Source organism: Phalangium opilio, unplaced genomic scaffold, assembly GCF_054372755.1.
Source record: "Phalangium opilio isolate 3A_F unplaced genomic scaffold, DU_Popi_V2 ptg000082l_1, whole genome shotgun sequence".
NCBI lineage: Eukaryota > Metazoa > Arthropoda > Arachnida > Opiliones > Phalangiidae > Phalangium > Phalangium opilio.
The window spans coordinates 17,795,789-17,814,629 of NW_028324189.1; the positions used below are offsets into that span (position 1 = coordinate 17,795,789).

Consider the following 18,841-nt stretch of genomic DNA (forward strand, 5'->3'; position numbering starts at 1 on the left):
TGCTTAAAAAACCAGTTTCTGCTAAACATTTCGCATTTCGGCTGAAACTGGTTTTTCCAGGCTGATTCTGAAAGCAGGCGCTGAAAGCGGGTGGATTTCACATTTCAGCCAAGATCAACTCAAGTTGATCTTTCAGCTTCAGCCGCGTACCACGTGATTTGAAGAACCAATTAAAAGAGCGATAAGGGGAACGAAAACGCGCGAAGAAGCCGTGTTTAAGTTTATTTTAAACATGGCTACCGCGAAGGAGTTGTTGAAGAAAGTTTCTACTGAAAAGAAAAAATTAACTTGTGAAAGGAGGGAAAAATTAATAAGTGCGGTTTTTGAGAACAAAGTTATCTGGGACAAATGTTTATCTGAACATAAGGATAATGGATCAGTAGACGCAGCATGGAACATAATTTCGCTAACAACAGGAATGTCAAGTATGTATTGAAGTTTGGATGATTATTTTAATTTATCCGTTTATCCCTGAAGTATAAACATTATAATTATATTATTAATAGAGGCTCTTGCCAAGAGAGAGTGGAAGTATTTGCGGGATCAATTTCGTACCAATTTCAATGTTGTGAACGTTAAAAAATCTGGATCAGGATATGATCCAGAAAAGGATTTTGACAAAATTAAATGGCCCTATTTTAAGCAGATGCTTTTTCTGAAAGATATTATATCCAAAAGAGAGTATGTGTATTAATAATACATTAAATTCCCAATTTGTGTAGTTAACTTAAGTTCTCTTACTGCTATAATGCAGAACTTCATGTAATATAGATGAAATGAATGAGTGTGAAACGGTAGAGGAAATGTCTCATCAAAACAGTAATGACGCAGAAGCATACAAAGTGAGTTTTAAAGATGTTTAAAACATCTAACTTTCGAGTATAATTAACTTTATCTTATCAGATTCTCTCAAGTATGTCTGAAGGAACTGTTGGTGACAAAGAGATCGTGGAAGAAGTTGCTGAACCTTCTGAATTATCTACTCAAAGTACATCAAGATGCACAAGTTCAGCATCATCGTCCAGACCATCATCAGCTGCGAACAGTACCAATACTCAAGGGAAACGAAAAGCAACTAAACGCTCTGTAGGAACAAATGATGACATTTTAGAAGAAATGGACAAAATTGATAAGTATGCAACTTTATGAACCTTGTTTAATCATGGTATAAATAAGTAGGAAGTAAACGATTAAACATAATCGTTTCCAGAGTTATGATGAAAGTGGCTGAATCTGCAAACAGCCATTCTTCCGATGATGCAGCTGATAGATTCGGAAAGTATATTGCGGATATTTTCCGAAGGGTGAAAACTAAAAAACAGCCTAAATTTGAATTAAAACTTATTCAAACAGCATTCTCCTTTCTTTCTGATTCAGATTCTGAATAATCTTTTTTAATAAAATAAAGCAAATGCCAGTATTCGACACAATTTATTTAACACATTTTAGTTTTTAACATTTATGGTAACCTTTTTAATATATTTGGCCTTTTTACTCCGGGAATATCCCATTGCCAAGCTACTTGGCCATTTTCAGAAAAGAAATATTCTGCATATTTAGCTCGCACTTCACCTGCATCTCTTAAAAAATTTCTGGCACGAGTTGGTGGAACATTTGTGAATGCGTTAGCTGGTTCGTTTCTCCATTGTTCATTTTCAGCATAACCAGGGGGGCAATACACTTTTTGCGGTCCTTCAAGCGCTTTTTCTTCTGTCATGATAAAGTTGTGTAAAACTACAGTTGCTTTTGTCACCAAATCCACATTTTCAGGCGAAAGGATTATTGGTCTACGAAATATTCTCCACCTAGCTCCAAGAATACCAAACGCATTTTCACTGCATCGCCTTCACGTTTGAACAAGATAATAGTTATTAATATTTACAATATTAAAATTTAATTAAATAAAAATTATCACCTTGCTCGGCTGAGACGATAATTAAAAACCCTTTTTTCATCATCCAAGTCCCCTCGATTGTACGGTTTTAAAAAGTCTGTTCGCAACTGGAAAGCATCATCACCAACCATGACATGCGGCGCTAATATACTAGTCCCTGGCAGAAGGGCAGGGAGTGGTATTTTCAATTGGGAATTTTCCAAAGCTCTCCCAATGGCTGACGCTTTAAAAACACCACCATCAGAACTCGAACCGTACGCACCAATATCAACGGCTATAAATCTGTAGTCCGCATCTACAACTGCCATCAGATTTATGGAATTTGTGCCCTAAAATATATAAAAACATTAATTTAAATGCAGAAATGAAAAATAACACCCTTAAATTTGAACGTGCCTTGTAATTATAGTACATAGATCCAGTATTTTTCGGCTGCTGAATTAGTACATGCTTGCCATCTACAGCACCAATGCAGTTTGGGTATTGCCAAGTTGCATAATACTTTGCGGCAGCATCCTTCCATGTTTTTTCACTAGGGCTCTGAATAAGTATATTTTCATTACATGAATCAACGCACCATGTAGATCCAACTATGTAAGCATACTTCTAAGTAGATGGGCCTTAAAATATCCCACATGGCTTGGCATGTTTCACGAACAATATAATGGGTTGTCGAAAGTCCTATCCGGAAAGCGTATGCAATGGATATAAAACTGTTTCCCGTAGCCAGGTACCTAGATAATTTTTAAATAGAACTTTTGTCCTTTTGTAATCTTATGGAATTAGAAATTATTTAATATGCTTACCGCAACGTGACTGCCAAACGATGGGCCGGAGATATTGCTTCTCTCGACACCGGGTACTTTTTTAATGAACTATGCAGTAAGCCGAGAAGTTTATCAAAATGCTTGGGAGACATACGTGAATAATTTTTAAAGTACGCATGATCGTGAAGTCGCATCGCCTTCATCTGTAAATAAGTATAGTTATTTTAATATGAAGGCCATAAAATGTATCAAAACCAAATACAAAGGCTTAACTATAAAACTTACCAGAGTGTGAAAATCGCCTTCTTTCTTCCTTTTTAACCATATCGGGTGCACCCACCAACGCGCTCTTTTTCTAATTATTATTTGGTTTCTTCTTCGCATTAACTTCATCAACAACAATTTCTTTTTTAATAACAATAAGATCATCAATTTGTTTGCCACCGTCATCGCCATTTTACATATCATATAGTTTCGAGGGAACCCTAGTGGCGTTGCCCTACATCACAAATCAAAACATCTCCTTTGGGAAAGGTCTAGCGCAAAGTTGAAACTGGTTTTGAGGAGGAAACTGGTTTTCCAAAACCCGCGCGAGAGATTGAAAACCAGCTTTCAGTTTCGTCTTTATGCTTACTGAGAGATTTCCGCTCCTTTGCGAATGTAGCTCTCCTCCCAAATAATCTTTGGTATTGTGTATAGTTTTAACTAAAGAATATTCAGTCTTTATAGTAGTTCCCTAATTTATGTACCTGGTAAATCGGTTCTTAAAGCGGAAGGATCGCAAGGATCCGAAGGAGCCGCCCTACCGAATTATATTCCTCCGCATAAGGGAGGTTTTTTCCCAGGAGCTTGGAGAACATCGTGTAGCTCCTCCAGGCACAATGGCACATGTTACGTACTTCATGTCTAAAGCCTAATCGGCTTCAGACTATACTAGACTAGAGCATGCTAAAAACGGTTCGTGATATTTTCTCTCCCTAAAAAATGACCGAAGCTTGCAGTACTGGTTTCAATATTTTCGCCACCCCTCCCCTTGAAACGGCCATCGAAAATTCCAAATGGGTTCCGTATCAACCTTTGACCTCCTTGAAAGGTGACCAACCTATTGAATTTGAAGTAACGTCTAGCGGTAGCGAATACGTGGATACAGCCTTAACAATGCTGTACACCAGAACTAAAATTGTAAATGAAGATAGAACCGCTTTAACAGCCACTGACGAGGTTGGACCCGTAAATAATTTCCAACACAGTCAATTTAAGCGTGTCGATTTGGAGCTGGGTGATTGCGCAACAACACCTGCTGCTAGTAACTACGTGTACACGGCTTTGCTTTCGGCTCTGACGTCATACGGTCCGGCGGCTAAATAATCTCATTTGGGGGCTTCTTTGTTTTACAAAGATACAAGCGGAAGTATGGATTCGCTTACAGAAAATATGGGTTTTGTTAAACGACAGAAACTTACAGCATTATCAGAGGAAGTTGAGATGTATTCCAGCCTTTACGTAGACATGTTTAATATCCCTCGATATCTGATAAACGGCGTTTCTATGAAATTAAAATTACACAGAAGCAAACCTAATTTTTGTCTTATGGGTAAACTTCCCGCGGCAGGCACTGGTTATAAACCCGTCATCGTGGAAGCCATATTATACGTCTTAAAGTTGCAATTAGCCCCTAAAATTCTAATTGCTCATGAACAAGCCTTAAGTATTAAACCAGCCCAATATAGTTACACTAGAACGGAAACTAAAATATTTACAATCTCGCCTAATATCTTAAGCACATCAATCGGAAACATCTACCTGGGTACCCAGCCCTCAAGGATTACAGTAGCTATTGTAAAGCATACCGCTTACAATGGAACATTGGTTAGTAACCCTTTCGACTTTGGACATTGGAATGTCAATCATCTAGCAGCATTCATCAATTCCGAACAATACCCTTCCAGAGCCTTAAGACCCAACTACAGTAAAAAGCAATTTGTCCGAAGCTATTACACTTTATTTTCGGGGTCAAACTGCCACTACAATGACAAGGGGAACAATATCTCTATGGACGACTTTGCCTCGGGTTACGCCATTTACTGTTTAGACTTAACACCTGACGGTTACGCGAGTCATTCAGATCATTGGAGTCCCACGAAGCAAGGACAATTAAGATTAGAATTGGGATTTGAAAAACCCACGACCACTACTCTTAGTTGTATCGTATTAGCCGAATTCCAGGCTTTGTTACAAATAGATAAAAATAGAAACGTGTCAATCGTTTGTTAAACAAATATAATGAACGCCGATCAGATAACACGCTTTCTACGATTCACACCACATTTCCTAGGTGATTTATTACCCGAAAAAATTTACAAGTTTTCTTCATCCATTATAATAAATTTAGACAATCACTATAAAGACGGGTCCCACTGGGTATGCTGTTACTTTGATGGAAACAGAAGGGGTTATTATTTTGACTCACTGGCTTTAGGGAACTTTCTCCCCTCGATTAAAGAATTTGTTAAAAGAAATTCAAGAAAATGGTCCTTTAACAAAAGAAGACTTCAAAACTTGTCAAGTTCGACATGCGGACTATATTGTATTATGTATATAATACAAAGAACAAAAAGAAAGAGCCACAAATCATTCATGAAGCAGTTTGGACGAGATCGGTTGAAAAATGACGTCATTGTTACAAACATGATGAAGCGCGCCCGTAAAGATTAACTTAATCCTTTTGTTAACAAATACTCTTTGTAATCTCTTTTGTATTTTTAAAAAATAAATGTGTCACCCTTTTTTTAATACTGTTTTCTTTTATTTCATATATTAAGGAAGGGGGAAAGTAAAAAAGGGGGGTAGTAAATTTAGGGGGATAAAACTCAGATATTTCTATAAGAATTTTCATTCAGCATCATGAACTCCGAGCTGCAAAGATATCATTCTTTTTACTCCTGGCCACAAGATGAAAACTATAAAAAAGCTTTAAGCAGAGCGGGATTTTATTCATTACATACCGATGATCTAGTACAATGTTTCGAATGCAACGGGATTTTGCTAGCCTGGAAACCGACCGATAATCCTTACGAAGAACATTTAAAACATTTCCCTAAATGTAATTTTATCAGAGGTAGGCCTACTAAAAATATACCCTTTACCATTGACGAAACAGAGACGTACACCAAAAATATAAAAGTCAAGACTGAGGAAAATCCACCGGAAAAACCTCAAGAAAACCCGGAAGAAACTTATCATACCTTTAAAGTCAAAACTAAAGATCTCGAAAGATTAGTTTTGGAACTCTACGTTAGAAAACAACTTAACGCTTTGTATATCAAAGAAAGGCTTAATGACTTACGTAAGATTTAAAAATAATATTAAAATTTATCATCTTCCTTACGAAGATAGAAGGAATTATTTTAGAATAATTCAAATGCATTTTAAAATGAAAATTGAAAAAATATCTTTAGTATTAGAACCTATACTTTTAAAGAAAATAAAATAACTTTTTACTTTATATTATGGTCTTTATTCCTACATTGTTATAAGCATATCAAACTAAGCCTATACAATCAATCAAATCTTGACAGGTAAAGAGAGGAGATCGAAAAAACCCGACTTCTCCCCCCTGAGTGGCCGCCATCTTGTCCGGTATAATGGCTGCACACTCTCTGCTATTTAAAATGGAAATAATCTAAATGCGTTACAAATGTTGACCAATTCCCAAGTAAATTTAAATGGATGCTTAAATTACGCAACATTATTATTTGAGGAGATGCCATAAGCCTCTTCGATGCAAGAAAGAGGGGAAGGCACAGGGTTAAATTTTGACTTCTATCTTCCTTTTCGGCGCTCGCGCTCTAGGCCTTTTGGGTCCAGAGAGTGCACAGAGACTGAGGGTTGCCTACCCCCATTTTTACACCGAAGAGGATTATAACAAGATCAAAGAAACGATATTTGTTGTATATATGGGGTTTTTCAAATTAGTACTAAGTCAAATCTAATATCCAGAAAAAGTGGATGGTGTTATGCGAGTTCAACAGGAACTTTTAAATACCCACCAAGCTTCTGTCAAAGTTCGAAGAACTTCTCTCAAAGCCCGCCGAAGTTTTCTCAAAGGCCGCCAAAGTTCTCTCAAACTGTAACCAGCCAGTGCAGCAAAAACTACTAAAGACAAGTTGGGAAAACCAAAATATTACCTCTCCGTGTCGAGAAGATTATATAAACAAAATTATCCAATGAAAACACTTTTGCCCTCATCCTTTATATATATAGGAGGCAATGAATGAAATATATCACAATTCACGGGCCTTGATAAATATAGGAGGCAATGAAGGAAATATATCGCATGCACTGGCCTTGGTAGATATAGGAGGCAATGAAGGAAATATATCGCATGCACGGGCCTTGGTTGATACAGGAGGCAGTGATAATCTCTCTTTGTACGAGAGGTTTATCTTTAATATTTAAATAAATATAATTATTTTTAATTATTTTAATCTTCAATAATTAACATTAATAATAGTTAAATCGTTTAAAATAAAGTTATACCTATTATCATCTCAAACTTTGCTAATATTGACGTTTAAAGTGAAGGGTACCCCTCTTGCCCGCTTTCTTCAAATTTTGGGGTATATATACGATTCGATTCCATTATAATAGTAAGGAAAAAGCGCAATTGCGAAAACGTTTGGTGGCGATCCCACCTTAGGGAGGCTAGACGTTTCTCGTAACCCTAGCTGATCGCCGCGTATATCCTAAAACCAAACGATGATAATGGAGTAGAAGCCAATGATACAGATTGGTGTCTATGTGGAATAGACGGCAGACCAGTGGATGGTGGTGTTAGAAGCCAGTGAAAGTGCAGACTGGTGTCAATGTGGGATTGACAAAGAACAGAAGATGATGGTGTTGGAAGCCAGAAAAGTACCAGACTGGTGTTCATGTGGGATGGACAAAGATCAGAAGATGGTGGTGTGAAAACTCAAGTAGAGGAGCCATTTCCGTGACTGTGAAAGCAGTTCGGAAATGGCGAACACGTTTGCTCCGATACGCAAACTGCGAACGCGGTCACGTGGGTGTAACAACGGACAGACAGACAGACACGGCCGTTACAGAACCTCTCCTGGACTACGTCACACGGAGAGGTAAAAAGGAAGTAATTCTATTGGACGACTCAGAATGGGATAAAACAATCGCGAATTTGTCAGAAGAATTTTGGTCTCCACAACCAAAAAAAATTAAATATAAAGAACATTAGCCAACCGTCTAAATACGAGACAAAATTTACGAAAATGAAATAAGGTCTAAACTTGATGAAAACGATGAGACTTCTAAGCTAGGTGGAAGCGATGAAACCTCCTCAGTGGGTACAAAAGATGAAACCTTCTCAGTGGGTACAAAAGATGAAACCTTCTCAGTGGGTGCAAAAGATGATGTTGGTGAAAAAGTAAAACCTAAATCAGACTAAAATGATGGCGAACTTAAGGAAAGTTAAATTTTGTTATTTTGCTTTAAAAAAGTGTTAATTTTTATTGTTATTTTTCTTTCAAAAAAGTGTTAGTTTTTATTGTTTTTTTTCTTTCAAAAAAGTGTTAATTTTTATTGGTTTCAAAGTTATAACAAACAGTTTATGTTTGTTTTTGGAGATTGTTGGGGTTGGTTTGAAAAAATAATTTTTTTTATTTAGCCATATTACCAGAATAAAAATGCATAACCTTTTTATAAGACTTATGTCCGGACTTCTACAGATTTATATCTATACTTAAAAAGTCTCACAAAAAACGATATTATAATTTAAAACAGATAGTCATGTAGAAAATACTACCTATATACTCAAGTTAAAAAACGAAATAGGTTCTATAAACACGAAGCAAGCCTTTCATCGCCGAATAAAATCTAAAGGTAAGGATCCATTTTAGAAAAAAGGAAAGAAATTGCTAATAGAAGCCGTGAAAGATTTCAAACGTAAATTAGATGTGTTCATCTTCATCGAGGTTAAAATCGTAAAAAATATGAAACTATATGTTCAGTGAGTTATTTGTTGCTGAAAATTTACAATTGAACAATAATTAGTATTCGAATAACGTTAAAGTCAGCATTTGACGCTTTATATGAAATGTTTCTACAATGAAATTGTACACGGCCTATGGACTCAACAGCAACGTTTTAATTGGGACAAAAATATACGAAATATAATTGAATAAATCATGTAAAATTTAATCAATAAATTTATCCAATAAGGTTATTTTTATAAATATTGGGCATTGAACATCATGATGGTTTATTTGCACAATTATTGAAAGGTCTTAGTAATAATTTATAAGATTATGAATTTTATAGATGTAACCCATTTAATTAGTGCAAAACGTTGTGCGTGTAAAGGCCGCTAAAAGTGGTTCAGCGCGGGAGGGGGGGGGCTAACAGACTCGAACAGAGTATCGTAGTTGCTGTAAATAAGGGGCATGAGGAAGGAGAGTAAATAATTTTTGATTCAAAAAATATTTTTAAGACTAGGTCTGTTTTCAACTTAATACTTTTTCCTACATTGCTGAAGTGCATTTGGGGTGGGGGAAGGGAGGAACAAACGAGAAAAGGAATAGCCAAAAACTTGCTTATAAAACCATGACTCACGATTAATACGAGTGCACACTTTTCCCCGCTCCTGGAAGGAAACTCCGCCGCCTGCCACTACTAACGCTACCGCCTGTTAGTACTGCCGCCAGCTATTGCCACTGCTACTGCCGTTGTATTTTTGGAATAGATTCGTAACTAGGGATGAAATTAGAACTTTGTTTTCTGGTTACTGTCTTCTAGTCTATTCGTTATTCTAATAATTGAAACATATTTTATAAAATTTATAAATTATCTGATATCTTTCGTTTCGCGTTTAGAACCGTGGAGGCGTATAAAGTGAAGTTTTGCAATTACCACGGTGTTTCGTGCTCTGACTGCGGAACTCTAATCTTACAAAACAATTTGATGTTGCTGAGTAGGAACGTTGAAGGGGTTAAGTACCACATCAGGTGTGGACTACGCTTGTTCCCCGTGCCGCATCCAAGTACCCCCGGCCCGCCTACATGGATTTGGTCTGTTGCAGCCACTAACCCGGAAAGCGTTGCTGGAAGCAATCGAGAGCCAGGAGTACCGACGTCCACATTCGGCGACAAGGAAGTACAGGCTTTGCTATGAGGTGCAGAGCCAGGTAAATTAACAGACTATGAAATATTTTTAGCCGTAAAGATAAAGAAAATTTTAATTCCCTGCCTGACCTAGTTGTTAGATTTTACTTAAAGGATCTTATTAAAGTTAATAAAAATTCATTCAGTCTTTTAGGACATGAAGTGTAGGTTCTATAAGAGGACCTTTGGCGATAAGGAACTGCGTGTCTGGTTCTGCTGTATGTTCCACCGCAGGACCTACAACGCGTTGTTCCACTTGCAATGCAAGGACGCGTTGGGGTACGCTAAGTCAGCCAAACATATGATAGCATTCGACTTGTTGCCCATAGCGGTTCGACAACAAGTCCGTTATGCCATCGACTCGTTGGCTAGTAATATCGTGACCTTTTTAAATTATTTAACTATCTTAATGGTCTCTTATTCTCTGAGCCGAGCCGGCACTTTTAGATCTCATCGTAAACGTCTGTACTACTGACTCACGATTGCTTCCAGCAACGCTTCTGGACAATTCAAAGTAGACAGCCCGGGTGTACTTGTGGATTGGACTCAGGGAACAAGCAAAGCCTACACCCAATGTCCCTTCTCACCAAGAGCACATGGCCTTTGTAAATATGGGATCAGAAAATTTGGATTACTTTCGGGCAAATTTGGACAGTGATTGGACTCATGTTTTTAACAGCGAACTAAGTTGACCTCTTCAAAATTGGAGATGCACTATCTGAGAAGAAAAGTGGCCATGACAATGTCGAAGACGATTGTAAATTGGGAAACATTTTGCAACTATCACCATCCGTTGAACAATCGATACCACTACCGCCAATCTTCCTAACATTTTCTTTTATTCTCAACCGATACTCCGACAACGAAACTTTCCTTTTAGGCGCTGTTAAGACACTGAGCAGGGTCATCCTACTAAGGAGATCCAAGGAGTAGAAACTCCAAGGAATCTTGAGCCATGATGGTGCGATTGATTATCTGAACTTAAAAATGGCTACGAAAAAAGGCGCTCTTAGGGCTTCCGAACTTCAGCTAGCACCTTATATTAGCTGACAAATACCGCAGCGTGAATTGCCAAACCATAGTTGATGTGTACCACAGTAAAATTATGTCGAAAAAACTTCACCTAACTATTAGGGCAGAAATTGGCGTTTCTCAAAACCGACTACACTGGCAGAAATTACCGTAAATTTTTTTATTAAATTATCGGCAGCCTACTTACTGACCGTAAAATAAAATGTCAATTGCACACTCAACTTTAATGTAATACCACAGCAAAAACCAATAATTGCTGGAATTGAAAATTATTGCCATATTACAGTAAAATATAAAGCAAGAGCGCCATCTTTATAAGTAAATAATGTCAAATAAGCACTATTTGAAATGAATATTTTAATGTCGTATGAAAGATTTTTGAACGACATTTCGTAAAATGTACGTCTTCCGGGCTCTTAAGAGTCTTAAATGTATTTATATCAAACTATTTGTTTTATAGTCTCCGACAAAATTTAATGTGAATATACCGTTTAAAGTACGGTTATGTGACATGCGAATTCCAGTTTTACCGTAAATATTAATGAAACCTAACCGTAAAATGCACGTATTCCCCATTTGTTTTGTCAATGGTACCGTTAAATGCAATGCTACTAAACCGTATAAATTGCGGTTCTGCGACATGTGAATACCAGTTTATTGTTTATTTTAAAGGTGGCGTTGCGAGCGGTTAGCGCTTTCGCCTCGCAGCAGGAGGATCCCGGGTTCGATCCCGGATTGGGACACCGGGTGAAAATCATGGATCAAATACTTCTGCGTAGAGTTTGCAAGTTCTCTCCCCACTTGTTAAAGGGAGTTTTTCTCCGCGGTCTAACCCGGTTTCTCCTTTCCATCAAAACTTGCAGAGGTTAACGGTAATAGTTAGTATAGGACGCTGTTGGTTAGCTGTGGCATAAGAACTATCCAACATCCCTCTATGCTTTGTAACCAATCCTTAGGCTTAGTGTGGTAATCCCTTCCTAGACAAAGCTCAAACTATTATTATTATTAAACATTGCCATAAAATTCACGTATTTGTCATTTGTTTTTGCCAATTGTACCGTTAAATGCAATGCTACTTAACCGTATCAATTGTGGTGTTGCGACATACGAATCCCAGTTTTACCGTAAATCTTAATGAAACCTCGCCGTATAATTCACGTTTTTTCCATTTCTATTTGTCACTGGTACAAAACGTGATTTTTGCAACTCTTTAGCTTCCAGGTTTCCAAGCGCACATTTTGGGTATCGTCATATTTAAAATGGGTACTATCATCTATTTTTTTTAAAAAAAAGGGTCTCCTCTATCGGGCGACTTAGTTGCGGTCCCCTTCGAAAGAGAACTGTACGAATTAGAAGTAATTTGCGAATATAATTTAAGTTCATGATTAAAATTTGTTAAAAGAAGAGAAAACTTATGGCAATTAAATACAAGTATTTTATTAGGTGTAGAATGCCTAATTAAAATACATTAAGATTAAGTTCATTCACGCAATCGGACAAATAGGCCCCTATCAAATTCAAAAACTCATAACTAACACCGAGGGCTTGTCACGAAGAAAAGAGAGAAAAACCCTATCGAAAGCCTTGGCAAGATCAAGGTAATCAATGTCAACCTGGCCGTGACGTTCGACCTCTGGGTCGGCGTAATTCCTAAAATACGCGGTTAGTTTCTACACTTCTACCCGGTTGACAATCGCAAGGCAATCTCCATGGAATATCTATGGGAATGGTTCTGAAATTTCAAGAAAATTTAGCGCAGCCAATATCAACAAAACACAGGATCTTCAACCCTATAATATAAAAGATATACATTTTTCGTAAAACCATCTGTTTACTAAAAAGATTAGTTTTGGTATTGACAACAGTCCTGTCATTCCTTCTGGTCCAGTCAAACAAGTGCAGGGGATATTTTCCCAAAATGTCAAAATATATAAGAGTGTGAATAGATTGATAACAGGTTGATGTTAACAGTCTGTGAAAAAATCATTAAAGATGGCCGAATTCCTGGTGCGATTACTATTGGTATACTTCGAAATTTCAGGGACAAACGTGAAAGCCAACAAAAAAGTATTCCAAGAAATGTTGTAGATAGTTTGAAAAGAGAGAATATCATCCAAGTTAATTCTCAGGATAGCAATTGCAATGCCTGTTCTGATCAACCTTGTTGAAAAAGGGGGTTTTCTATTACACTTCTCCCTATTGCAATGTCAAAACTAAAGGAACCTGATTCAAAAAACGTCTCAGAAATTACCAATTTCTTCAGGTCTAAGCCATCATCTTCTCAATCTGCTGCGTCTCACGTTAACGATAAGGAAATGTCGCGAAAGATCTCCTCAAATACTCAATCGGTTGCGTCTAACGCCAAAGATCTTCTCAACTCCTAAACTAACCTACTCGAGTGGCACCATAAAAGTGAATTGGTAAAAAGCATCCCAACTAGTCAGAAACGTCTTAAGATACCACCAAAGACAAGCGTTACTAAAATAAAATATTCTCCGTACTATTTTTGTAATAGCTTTTGCATTACCTTCTATTCTTGTAAGATACGTATTACGTTTTAAATAAAAGAAAAATAGTTCATTAATGTGGACAATATGAAGTACCAAAACTAGTCAGAAACGTCAAACGATATCGCCAAAGTCAGGCGATACTGTAACTATTACTAAATACTTCACTGAGAAATAAACTATTCTCGGTACTATTTTTGTAATAGCTTTTTTTATTACCTAGTACCCTCTTCACACGTACTCAAAATATGCCATAGTTTGTTTATTTTAAGCCATCTTTGGTTTAAATTAAGCCAAAGGTTTTAGTCGGTTTAAAAGGCTTAAAACGAACGATTTCACACGAAATTTAAATTTCCCACCAAAGTGATGAAAATTCGCAGAGTGTGCCTCCACCTAGGTACCTACGACTTTTCTTCTCGAATAAATGGCTGATCGGCGCGGATTAAACGAATGGGTGTGCTTTATAGCTTTAAGCATCGAATTTGAAAGTGGGAATTTAAAAATTAGAACAGTGTAGGTCTAATTTAGGACGAGTGCGAAAAAGGAAATGTCCAATTCAGCAACTTGTAATGACTAATAGCTCCACTTTCGCTATGAGAATGCAGCTGAAACGGGAAAGTAGGCCTTGGTCACTCAGGTTAAATTTGCTCTCTTGGTGGGAGGATGTGTTGCCAAATGTTCCAGACAATCATTTCAAGCTCCACTTTCATATAAAAAGAAGCACATTTGACTATATTTGCGAATCTCTCAATGACAGGTAATAGAATTTTAATGTTCACGCCACAAAAGTTTCCAAACATGATTTATGTTTAGATTAATCAAGGAAGACACGACGATGAGAAAATCAATTCCTGTTCCAATGAGGGTAGCTGCGGCAATTTTTAAGTTAGCATCATGTTGCAAATACCGAATTGTTTCCGAAATATTTGGCATTGGGATTTCTACAGTGTGCCGATTGGTCACGGAATTTTGCGACGCTGTTGTGGATATATTATGGAAAAAAACCATTCATTTTCCTCAAAATTACGAAGAGCTAAAAGATGCGGCTACCAAATTTGAAGCAGCTTTGCACGTCCCAATGGCAATTGGCGCAATCGATGGTTGTCATATACCAGTATCTGCTCCTGTTGAACACGCGATAGATTATCACAATTATAAAGGCTGGAACAGCGTGGTTTTGTTTGCTGTTGCGGATCATAACTACAAGTTTTTATACATAAATGTGGGATCACCCGGGAAATGTAAAGATGGCTATATATTTAGAAGTTCATCTCTTGGAAAACTAATAGCAAATGGAAAGTTGGATGAATACAAGAGAAATGTTGGAGGCACAGAACTCTCAACGTTGATTCTAGCAGATTCTGCTTTCCCTTTAACAAAACATCTAATAAAACCTTATCCCGATGGTGCTGATCTACCACCTCAAGAATCACACTTCAACTATTGTCTCAGCAGTGCTAGAAGAATTGTGGAAAATAGTTTTGGCCGCCTAAAAGCAAGATTCCGTATTGTTAACAAACGAATAGATTTGGATATTGCGAACGTAAATAGCATATTTATAACATGCTGCATTTTGAATAACTTATGTGAAGATTTACACGATTCATTCAATCAGAATTGGATGGTTGACATTTTAGATGATAGAGTGATGGAAGATCAACCTGGTGATGAAAACCTGTGGTCTACTGAAAATGGTGACGACGTAAGAGAAGTTTTGAAAAAATATTTTTGGGCTAATGTTCCTCGTAGAATTTTATTATAGTGACTGCGCAAAAAGTCAAAGAAATATAAATATATTTTGAATATTACTGTCTAGTCTCAGTACAAATATTCCTTTGTAACTTATGTATTTAATAAATATAGAAAACTATTTTAAAAACTAACAAACACGTTTGAGAAATATTCATGTTCGAAATGGCAGCGAGTGTCTTCAGATGTGGAGGATTGATATGATTTACAAAAGGAGGCCAGGCCTCCTGGTATGTCTAGTGCGAGTCCTCGATGTCTGAAAACTATCTTTGAGAATTACTTCTGAGAAGTCTGAATGAATTTTGCGATAGATACAAAAAAAGGGAAAATTTTCTCAATATTTGTATTCATACAGAATAGGTATGTTTAAACTTTAGCTTTGCCGCTTCGTATAATATACTTCAATCCAAAACACTTCATTTGCAGCACAAGTAATGGTTAAAAAATATTTAAGGGATTGACATTCATTACCCGGGGCTAAGCCTAATCAGAGAAGCCAAATTTAGGCTCCGACCCCCGGGTAATAAATCCTCAATCCCTTTAATAGGAAAAATGAAATAAATATTATTAATAGGAAAATCAATCTTCCGTGTTTTTTTCGATTGAAGAAAGAGCGGGCTGCATTATGTCAGACATCAGCAGAATTAAACCAAAAAAATTATCAGGGTATATCTACGAACAGCCACACACCCTCATTTTCATAGAATTTGATTTTGGCAATTGTTCATAAACTCGATTTTTTTTTACTTTTTCGGATATGTTTGCTTAAAACTGTTCATTCGAAAGGCAGCACTTAGTGATAAGATGAAATATATTTCAATAAATCTAGAGACGTGTGAAGAATTAAAAAAAACCGAACGCTACGGCTCTTTGCTAGTCTTGGTAAACATTTTTTCCATTGCCGCAACCATTCTTTGTTGGAGTTCCACAGACCTTTCTTGAAGGGACAGTTGCTGTTTTGAAAATTCATTTTCGTCTCGTCGACTTTCTTCAAATTTAGAAAATAGATCCTTTTGAATGGCAATTATTTCTTGGAATGAGTTACTTCTTGATTTTTTGGGTCCTCGTTTCTTATACTTTGAGGCCATTGAACCTTTATCACTCTGAGGTTTAACTTCTTGGGTATGGCTTGGGCCAGCCTCAGAGAGTGTGGAAGAAGAGAGTCCTTCGTCTACCAAATCCTTTGGAAATTCATGTATTTGAATGTCTCGCGACAAAAATGATGGAATGTTACTGTCCAGATTTGATTCCTCAATTAAAAATTTATTTCCGTTATTATCAACCATGACGTCATGAGCATTGTAATGGGATGGGTTATCAGTTGTTTTTGGGACTTTTTCTACATCCATTGGTTCCTCAAGCGACTCGTCAATCAAATCTGGATTATTTGCTGGGAGGCGGCCAAGAATTTTGTGAACTGAAGAGTAATACTGCCAACGTGGGGGACTTGATCCAGTTTTGAGAGTTTGTTTAATTTCCCTTTATCATTTAATATATATATGATTTTTTCCAAAAACATTATGTAATCAAGGTGGACGAAATTACCTGTATTTCTTGGTAAGATTGTCTATTTTAGTCTTTATTTGAGCCCCAGTTCGTATTACTCTGCGATTCTGTAGCTCTTTCGCCATTATGTCAAAACATTTGGCTTTTCTTCTTGCAGCTCTCAGCTTTGGCAAATAATCCTGCCAGATATCTAATACACACCGAGTTTCCGGTTCGGTCCACGATTGTCTAGTTGATAATGTCTTTTCACTCATATTTAGTTCTTAAAAACAATGCGAGTAGTAGTACGCCTTGACTTTTCAAATTGGCCGTCGTTAGGCCTAATGTTTGGAGACAGGAAATCAGACTACGCGAGAAAAATTGACCCAAACCCGCCAAGAAAAGGTTAACCGCTAGACTTCGCTGGTTTATTAAACAAGCCTTACTTCAGTTTAGCTAAAATCGGTTTAAAAATGTTTTCCGTGTGAAACACTAACCATAGTTTATGAAACAAACTTTAGCTTATTAAACCTGCTTTTTATGCCTCGTGTGAAGAGGGTATTAACAACAACTTTGACAAGAACGCAAAGATGAGAGATTGGTCTATAGTTTTCAACTGCGTGTGACGCTCCTAATTTAAAAACTGGGACAACAACCGCCGTTTGCCATAAATTAGGAAACATTTGTGCGAGAAGACAAAAGTTCAACACATGTTTCAACATAGGCAATAAAATGTCCCCACAGCCCTTCACAATAAAAGCTGGAATGGCATCAATTCCAGTCGAATATTTACACAAAACCTAGTAATGGCATGGTAAATGTCTGCTTGAGTAACAATAACAGATCGAGGTAAATTGATCGGTAGCCAAGCCATTAGTTTCGAAATTATATTTATTCCCCGAAAAAGTTTTGTCGGTCGATATCGCTGAGAAATGTTTCAGGAAAGCCTGGCCCATTTCCTCATTATCGGTAAGCAATTTATCGTCTATTTTTAAATAAAATGGAATCAAAACTATCCTTTAAATTTCCTTTAACAACACTCTAAAATTTCTTAGGTTTGCAAACCTGAGCTGCAAACGAACATCGGTCACGTGCAGACAAACGCTTAACAAAATGCGGGTTTTCCTAAAACGAACTAAATCAGCCGAACCATAAGTACACTTTTCCGTTTTAAATTATTTTTTCCCTCTTGATGGCTTTTTGAAACTGCACGGAAAACCAATATAGAACATCTTTAAAACTACGGGGAATCCTTTTCGGAATAGATAAGTCCATCGCTCTAGTTAAGCATTGTGCAATTGTCTACACGCAGTAGTTAACGTCAGTCGACTCTAAAACCAACGACCAAACAAAGTCACGCACTATCTATAGTATATAAAAAAGTAGTCCACTTTTATGAAGTCAGAAACAGAGAAGTGGTGCAAACCGGGACAGAGATACGCCAGGAGAATGGAGGGTGAAAGTCATCAATTGGACCTAAAGGGTCATCGAGGGCCTCCAATTATAGATCACTAATATTAGTTAAGCATAGGTCCAGAAGATTACCAGTACCTCTAATTTTGTTAATTTGATTAAGGTTGCAACGGTTCTCGTCCCGAAGCCGTTTCATATGACGGAAGACTGAACGCTCCTTTTGGAATATTTTCAGTCGGTTCACGGGTAGTAAAGCGGTTGCTGTTTCCGAGTTTCTCAATACAGCGCTATTTCCCAAAACAGCGGTTGCTGTTTCCGCGTTTCTCAATACAGCGCTATTTCCAAAAACAGCGGTTGCTGTCTCCGCGTTTCTCAATACAGCGCTATTTCCCAAAACAGCGGTTGCTGTTTCCGCGTTTCTCAATATAGCGCTATTTTCCCAACCAGCGGTTTAGCACTGCAGCGTTTCATAACCGTTTGTGATCCTCAGGTTATGGACTGGTCAAATTGCAGTTTTAAATTGGCAGCTAGATTTCTACTTTTCCATCACTTTTGCAGATCTGTAACATGTCTATAACTGTGGTCAAACTGTTATTTCTACTTTTGCATCGCGTTTGCAGAATCGCGCTGCATATTTCTGCCAGTACAGACAATTAACAGTAAATAAACAGAAATGTAGAAACGGCAGACAATTTACAGTTCTGGAATTGCTGCGAAATTTTCGCGTTTTTCAAGCTGCAGAAAATGTAGCCTTAATGTATACATATTACAGCGTGGTAGCGATAAAAAAGCGCATTTGCAGATGAATTACAGCTTAAAATTTTT

General features: G+C 37.2%; 1 protein-coding gene across 1 annotated transcript; it reads left to right on the top strand.

Annotated features, from left to right (window-relative positions):
* The first annotated feature begins 345 nt into the window (after window positions 1-345).
* Window positions 346-1,420, top strand: LOC149653512 (uncharacterized). The gene is made up of 5 exons (XM_089847137.1): window positions 346-425; window positions 507-681; window positions 755-842; window positions 904-1,133; window positions 1,211-1,420. The coding sequence occupies exons 1-5, from the start codon at window positions 419-421 to the stop codon at window positions 1,386-1,388; spliced, it is 678 nt and encodes a 225-aa protein (XP_089703263.1). The 5' UTR covers window positions 346-418; the 3' UTR covers window positions 1,389-1,420.
* Window positions 1,421-18,841: the final 17,421 nt, after the last annotated feature.